This window comes from Podarcis tiliguerta (genome assembly GCF_965153285.1).
Source record: "Podarcis tiliguerta genome assembly, chromosome: 4".
NCBI classification, from domain to species: Eukaryota; Metazoa; Chordata; class Lepidosauria; order Squamata; family Lacertidae; genus Podarcis; species Podarcis tiliguerta.
Genome location: NC_139537.1, coordinates 19,183,439 through 19,191,764, shown reverse-complemented (window position 1 = coordinate 19,191,764; position 8,326 = coordinate 19,183,439). Strand labels below are relative to the sequence as shown.

Below are 8,326 nucleotides of genomic sequence, written 5' to 3'. Positions count from 1 at the left end.
TGTAGGCTGTCAGATCAGATGTTTACTGTTATGTACTGAAGTTCTCACCCTGGGCCAGCAGGGGGATACTGTAAATAGTTCAGGTCCACATATGCAAATAAGGGATTGAAAATGACGTTCAGTGATTGGATAATTACAGAAAGTTGTTAAAGTTACGTTGTAGTGGAGCTCTATATAAGCAGGCTGGCGGAACCCTTCAGTTCAGTTCTGTTCTGGCCTGTGAATAAACAAGACCTGTTTGAAGAATCGCTGTGTCGTCTGATATGTTCACCCACAACTTAACATTTACCCACCTCATATTTCGCCATTCAACAGAGAATTGAAGTCTCCAAAGAAGACCAGAGGACTTAACGTAATATAGCTATTAAGTTATATAAACAGAGCATGGTGCAGTGTCTAGAGTGTCAGACTTAAGACCCAGGAGGCCAGGGTTCAAATCCCCACTCACATACCCTCCAACATTTCTCCGATGAAAATAGGGACGTCCCATTCTATAATGATAATTTTACTATTTATGCCCCACACATCTTATTGGGTTACCCCAATAAGATGTGATCCTGGGCAGCTCCCAACCTATAGAAAAACATTAAACATTTTTTAAAAACCAAGAACTTCCCTATACAGGATTGCCTTCAGAAGGCTCAGGGGTTGGATAACTCCAAACCCTCCAACATTTCTCCAATGAAAATAGGGGTATCCTAAGGAAAGGGGGACATTCTGGGATCAAATCAGAAACTGGGACGGCTTCTCTAAATCAGGGACATCCCTGGAAAATAGGCACACCGGGGGCGGGTGGGTCCTGCACTCATCCAGAAAACCCAGTCACTGTAATAATAATAATAATAATAATAATACAGTGGTGCCTCGCAAGACGAAAAGAATCCGTTCCGGGAGTCTTTTCGTCTTGCGGTTTTTTCGTCTTGCGAAGCAAGCCCATTGACGGAGTAGCGCTATTAGCGCTATTGACATTTTAAGGGCTAAAAACGGCTTTTTAAGGGGTGGGGGATTAGCGGTTTTGCTGCTAAAATGCTTTTAGCAGCTTAGCACTTCAGAAAAAGGGGTTTTGGAGCAAAAAAAAAAATTCAATTTTTTTCGTCATTTTTCGTCTTGCGAAGCAAGCCCATAGGGAAATTCGTCTTGCGAAGCGCCTCTGCAGATGGAAAACCCTTTCGTCTTGCGGGTTTTCCGTCTTGCGAGGCATTCGTCTTGCGGGGCACCACTGTAATAATAATAATAATTTATTCTTTATACCTCGCCTATCTGGTTGGGTTTCCCCGGGCACTCTGGGTGGCTCCCAACAGAATATTAAAAACATGATAAAACATCAAACATTAGAAACTTCCCTAAAAACTTCTCTCAGCCTAACCTGCCTCACAGAACAAAACGGGGGCGGGGGGGGGGGCAGTGTGTGCTTGATAAGCTGGATATAAATGTCTGTATACATACATACATACATACATACATACATACATAAACAGGGAGGGAATCATGGGGGGAAAGCTCTCCCCACCTCCACATCTGACACACAAATCTGCAGAGCATCCGCCCAGATTCAACTCTGGTGGTTGAAGGGGTCGTTTAGAGCATGGGTAGGCAAACTAAGGTCCGGGGGCCGGATCCGGCCAAATCGCCTTCCCAATCCGGCCCACGGACGGTCCGAAAATCAGCGTGTTTTTACATGAGTAGAATGTCTCCTTTTATTTATAATGCATCTTTGGGTTATTTGTGGGGCATAGGAATTCATTCATTCCCTCCCGCAAAATATAGTCTGGCCTCCCACAAGGTCTGAGGGACAGTGGACCAGCCCCCTGCTGAAAAAGTTTGCTGACCCCTGGTTTACAGAATGGGTAAAAAAAACTTCTTCTTTTTTCATTCTGAGGGCCACCTTCCAAGGCCCTTATGGACAGGAAGGCCAAGGGGACAGAGCAATGAATACAGATTTCCCCTTTGCACAGTGGGGACAGAACCCTCTCAATCCTCCGTACAGCGAAGCAAGAGGACAAATCCTGGCCAGGCAAAACCACTCAAGGCAAAGCAAGGCCCATGAGGGGTGTGGCCTGGAGAGAGTTCCAAGGGCCATATAGCAAAGCTTGGAGGGCCACATGCAACCCCCCTGAGATTCCCCACTTCTTGTTTAGGTGAACTAAATCAGTAATCAGAGTAGTAGTCCTATTCACACTTATTTGGGAATAAACACAAACTGAACCCAGTGAGACTTGCCTCTGTGTAAACAGGTACAGGATTGGCCTGGAGAAAATCTCACCATTCCTTTTTCAAAACACTTTAATGCAGAAGCACTATGCCCCATTCACAGGCACAGTAATCATGCAGCAAACATATAACACTATTCTCTCTCTCATTTCTGAATTCACTCGATATTTTGGTGTTATTTTGACAGTCCTTTTGAGCTGGAAATGCATTTGTTCCAGCAGTCTGGATTCATCTGATCGTTTTAAAATAGCCAGTCGTTTCAAGCTAGGAATTGGTCCGAAATGAATAGAATCAAATAAACTTGTGGGCCTATTTCTAGATTATAAACAAGAGCCACCTTGACTGTGCCCCATGAAATAAAATTATTCAAGTCTCGGATAAAAAACGAAGACAGATTCGTCACCCTGGAGTATGCTGTCAGCATCCTTGCGGCTAATTGACGGACAAACGTAGGCAACCATTTCCTAAAACAAAATTATTTAAGATTGCAACATCTGCCAAGGTGAAGAGTGAAGCAACTATCTCCAGGCCAAAACAGAACTCTCTCTTTTTCCATGCCCTCTCCTCCTGCTGATTGGGTAATATTCTTAACTGAGTCAGAACACAGCTTATTTTATGAAGCCCCAAAAGTGCTATATAAGCAGGGACGGATAGTAAACAGGAGCAAAGACTGAGCTTTCGAAACGGAAACGTGCGTAAAGGAGCAACTGGATTCAGAATGAAAACCATCTGCTTTATGCTGCTGGGCCTCGCCGTGGCATATGCAGCGCCAGTCAGTTCACAAGGAAGAGAAGAAGAAAACTTGCGGTTCGTTCAGGTAATGGTGGTTAGGTGATGGGTAGAAACAGTGCTTTTTTCTGGGGGGACGCAGGGCTACGCATACCCCTAAACATTTTGTGAATCTTTGTACTTTTGTCCATTTACTGTATTTATTTCCCCCGATCTGAACTATAAAATGGTGATTTTCTTGAGTCAAAATGAGAGTACCCCTAAACATTTTTTTTAGGAAAAAAAGCACCGGATAGAGATCATTTGTCCATGAATAGCAAGGAGGCTCGAATGAAAATTGATTGCTGGTTTTGCAGCTTATTGGTTTGGTCTGCATTATTTTGAGAAAAGTGGGCCTCCCCAGAATCCTATGCATTTTGCTCTCTGTTGGACTTAGGGTGGTTTTTAACAAAATTTTATTCAGAGCAAACCCACTGAAGTTAATGAACATGGCCCCATTAATTTTAATGTGTGCTCTAAGTAAAACTTCATTGTTTATTGTTTAGCATTGTTTAGCATTATGTATTTACTTTACAATCAACAAACTTTATTATGGTCGCAGAACAGCATAAGATACTTTAGAATCTAGACTGACTGCAGAATTATAAGGGAATTTCTTCATTCGTGATTTCTTTTTAGGTATACTGGAACTGAGAATTTTACCTGATCTCACTGCATAGAATTGCTATGTTGCAAAAATGAAATTGACCTTGCTTGCAGTAAAGTCAGGCAATGGCAGGGGGCTTAAGTGGTGGTGAGCTTGGAACAAAAATATGCATGTAGATAATTCAAAGGCTGTTTTAACAATCTGTGTGGTTGAGCCGGGAAGAAAATAGCATGTAAAACCTAGCAATGGATAAATATGTCAGTTTCAGATTTCTCTCAGTGCATTTTTCCCCCCAGTCTTAAATTCCCCTTCTCCACATTTTTGCAACAATTGATGACATTTTTTTTTTTTTTAAAAAATCATCAGAATTTAACATTTCAGTGTGAATTTCACATACTACGGTACAGTCAAGCCTTGGTTGTTGAACGTAATCCATTCGACTTCCGAAATGTTTGATAACCGAGGATCAAAGGGCAGTTGGCAATGGAGAAAAAAGAAAGAAAACTCCCCGGAAGCCATTCAGCTTCTGAAAATCATTCGAAAACCAGAGCAGTTACTTCTGGGTTTTCGGCATTTGGGAGCCAAGGTTTGACTGTATACACATCTTTGTATGCAGTTTTGAACAATATGCACATCAATCAATTAGCAGCCAATATTAGAAAGTCACCTGGCATCATGTATGGAACATCAATTTTATATCTGCAGAAGCTGTTTGTTCCTAGCATTTCTTGAAATGGTTTTTATTGTTTCTGTGTTTCATTCTGTGTATCTTGTACACCACACCAGTGGCTTTATGCTATGAAGCAGACTATACATTTGTTAATTAAAAATAAATAAATGTGCACATTTCTCTTTCTTTATCAGAAGTACTTGGAAAAATATTACAACTTCACATCAGATGGGCAACCAGTTTTTAGACAGAAAGCCAACAGCCCTTTTGTTAAAAAAATCAAAGAAATGCAAAAATTCATGGGGCTCCAGGTGACTGGCAATCTGGATTCTAATACGCTGGAGGCGATTCAGAAACCCAGATGTGGAAACCCAGATGTTGGGGATTTTGGCTTCTTTCCGGGACAGCCCAAATGGGAGAAGAAAGACCTGACCTACAGGTAATCTTTCAGCATCAGGTCTTAAGGGTGAAATCCACACATTTTATAGTGATTAACCACAGCCTGAAATGATAGCCCGCTTCTGTTTTGATTTGTGCTGCCTTCTTTTTCGAAGGATTGTGAACCATACGCCAGATATGGATTCAAGCGATGTGTACGAAGAGATTGCGAAAGCGTTTAAAGTGTGGAGCCGGGTTACACCCTTGACATTCAAACGTGTTTCAGCCGGCGATGCAGATATTATGATCAGTTTTGCTGAAAGAGGTAAAAAAAAGGGGGCGGGAACAGGTTGAACCATGAAATATATTAAGGGCAACCTAGAAACGCTGGACGCATATGACATCAATAATAATAATAATAATAATAATAATAATTTATACTTTGCCAATCTGGGTGGCTTCCAACAGAGTATTAAAAACACGACAGAACATCAAACATTAAAAACTTCCCTAAACAGGGCTGTCTTCAGATGTCTTCTGAAAGTCAGATAGTTGGCCATTCCACAGGGCGGGCGCCACTACTGAGAAGGCCCTCTGCCTGGTTCCCTGCAACCTCACTTCTCGTAGTGAGGGAACAGCCAGAAGGCCCTCGGCGCTGGATCTCAGTGTCCGGGCTGAACGATGGGGGTGGAGACGCTCCTTCAGGTATACTGGGCTGAGAACGTATAGAAAGGAAGCTGCCGTATACTGAGTCTGACCATTGGTCCATCTAGTTCAGTGCTGTCTACACTAACTGGCAGCCGCTCTCCAGGGTTTCAGGAGTTTTCCCCAGCCCTACTGGGAGCTGTCACAGATCGATTCTGGGAGCTTCTGCATGCAAACCAGCTGCTCTATGGCTGAGCTATGGCCCTTCCTCCTAAACCAATTGCTAACAGTACTTCTGGACAACTTGTGATGCCCAAACTGAAGAATCTTCCAGTGTAGCTTTTCTAGCAATTGGACATCAAGTACAACACCATGTTTTTGCAGTGCTGGGGGGCAGGGATAAGGCTGCAAAAACTGGAGATGCCTGGTGCTCCATGATGCATTAGTGTTATATGATATCTGGTTTCATGGGTTACATGTCGGTTTCTTTATGTATAATTTTTATTAAATTTTCTGTTTTACAATTTAGAGTATTCATTTAAACAACCTAAAAATATCAGTGACTTCCCTTCTTCTCTTTCCGTGGTTCATTTTAAATAGCATAAATCCCTGCATATTTCATATAAACGAAATCATTCAGTATTCCGTTATTACATCCATCAAAACTTATTTACACTATTGAATTTACCTTAATGCTGCCACAATCCCTCCCATATATTCAATAAACATTTTTCAATCTTCTTTAAACGTATGTTCTTCTTGTTCTCTTATTCTATAAGTTAGGTCCACAAGCTTCACATATGCCATCAGTTTAAGTTGCCATTCTTCTTTAGCTGGGACCTCGCTTGTTTTCCATTTTTGGGCTAATGCATAGCTGTCAAGCGTCCTTTATTTGGCGGGACAGTCCCTTATCCCAGCACCATGTCCCGCTGCTGTCCCTTATTGATGATGTCCCTTAAATAAGCTACTGAAGGTAATGGGGCCCTTTCTATGTCCAGCTGTCCTTTGTCAACAACAAATTGTTGCTAGTTTTTTGTGTTGAATATATGCTATATGGTAATTTATGGACCTAATAGGTATCTAAAGCCATTTGAACGCAACAAAAAATGTATGTTATCAAAGTAATTGTTGATCCCTTATTTTGGCTGCTGATCCCTTATTTTTGAGGTTGCTGGTCCCTTATTTTCAAATCTGTAAGTTGACAACTATGGGCTAACGAAACACGGGCCAGTAGTGCAGTAGTGACATACATAAATAACCTTTTTTGACATGTTTACTAGCACGCTAGAAATAGTTACAGCATATTTCACACATTCTTGTTTTGTAAAAACTTGCTTCATGTTTTGTGAAGCTTCAGCAGCATTTTATGAAGGAAGGGGAGAAAGCAAGGCTAGGTGTTATCAGTGTGTTGACGGTGTTGCAATTGGAAACTCTGGGATGAAGGCACAATTGCTGAGTAATAACTAAGTGCAGTTCAGCAACTATGGCCAACTGTTTCTTCTTGTGTACATAGAACATGGCGATTTCAATCCCTTTGATGGTCCTGGCGGGACTGTTGCCCACGCCTATGCTCCCAGCAGAGGTATTGGAGGAGATGCTCATTTTGACGAGGACGAAAAGTGGACCAACGGCTTGGAAGGTAATTTTAAGGAATGGAAAACAAACAAGACCACACAGATTTGCCATGTCGTATTGGAGATCTAGTGTGATACCCCTATCTCCAGTTGCAAACACAAAAGTATGCAGATACTTCTAGAGGGGGAATTACGTAGTGTCAGCTGACTCAGACATGTTCATTTCCTCCTAAGTAAGTTCATAAAGGAGAGAGAGTCCGCTGGCTTATTTTCAAATCTCTGTGCACCAAACAAGGTCCAGAAGGCAGGCAATCAGTCAGCCTCTATGCTGTATACAGTGTGCTTATAGATAACTCTGTGGTTTGCATGGGGACGGGGTTTTTTTTATCACATCTTACTTTTGCCATCTGCTTGCAGAAATGCAAATTTACTATAGTGAACAATATTCAAATCTGTATTTCCCCGAGAGCTCTCAGTTGTTATAAGATACCTTCTGAGCAACACCGGGAGACAGAGTTTGCTTAGACAGATGATAACTGTTAGAGGGTTGTTGTTTTTTAAAAAAGCAACCGTGTTTATTATTTTAATCTACAGAGGAGTGTTGATTGCTGCAGTAGGTGCTGTTGCTACCAGATCCTGCTTGCATGCTTCCCATAGGAACCCGATTGGCTACTGTGAGATCAGGATACTGGATTCTGATGGGCCTTTGGCCTGATGCAGCAGGACTTTCCTTATGTTAAACCTTGGAGGTGCAAATCTGTGACGTGATGCGTTTCTCTTCTGCCTTTCAGGTTCCAACCTGTTTTTTGTTGCTGCTCATGAATTTGGCCACTCGCTTGGGCTCTACCATTCCCAGGACCCCCAAGCCGTGATGTTCCCAGTGTATAGCTACACCCAGCTCACTCAAGAAGTTCTCTCTCAGGACGATATCAAAGGCATTCAGTTCCTCTATGGTAATTTATGTTCAGTTTTATTAAATAATTAAGGAATTTGTAATACCTTTTTTGAAAGGCCACGGGATGATTGACAACGTAATAACCTTAAAACACACACACACAAACTTCAAGCCATTATTTGAGTACAACTAGTAAAAGCATCATCATCAAACTATTCATAAATTAGGAATCACAGTTCCCTTCACTCAGCCTGCTGGAAAAGGTGCATCTTTACATGTTTTGTAACAGAAAACAATTATATGACTAGGTGTACCTCACTGGGGTGCAAGCATCACACACACACACTCAGGGCTGTGCCCTGCTCACTTCATGCATGAACCCCATATATCCCTTTCTCCACCCTTTATACCTCATCAACTCCACCACCATAACCCTGTGGTTTGTATGGAAGACCCACCTGCTTGTGTCTCCATCCTCTGGTCCCCTCCTTCTCACCTTGCCTGAGCCTGCTGGTCCATCTTCTAGAATTCTCCTCCCCTTCTCTCTTTGGCTGGGCTGCCTGCCCACCCACTGGCCC

The 8,326-nt window shown here is 42.3% G+C and overlaps 1 protein-coding gene across 1 annotated transcript in view; it reads left to right on the top strand.

Moving 5' to 3' along the window:
- The first annotated feature begins 2,727 nt into the window (after nt 1-2,727).
- The window catches only part of LOC310675636 (stromelysin-1-like), a 12,566-nt gene continuing 6,967 nt past the window's right edge, over nt 2,728-8,326 (top strand). The window contains exons 1-5 of the mRNA XM_083436607.1: nt 2,728-3,028; nt 4,451-4,695; nt 4,811-4,959; nt 6,793-6,918; nt 7,645-7,806. Coding sequence (XP_083292733.1) covers nt 2,930-3,028; nt 4,451-4,695; nt 4,811-4,959; nt 6,793-6,918; nt 7,645-7,806 — 781 coding nt within the window. The 5' untranslated portion in view covers nt 2,728-2,929. The remainder of the gene's footprint in view (nt 3,029-4,450; nt 4,696-4,810; nt 4,960-6,792; nt 6,919-7,644; nt 7,807-8,326) is intronic.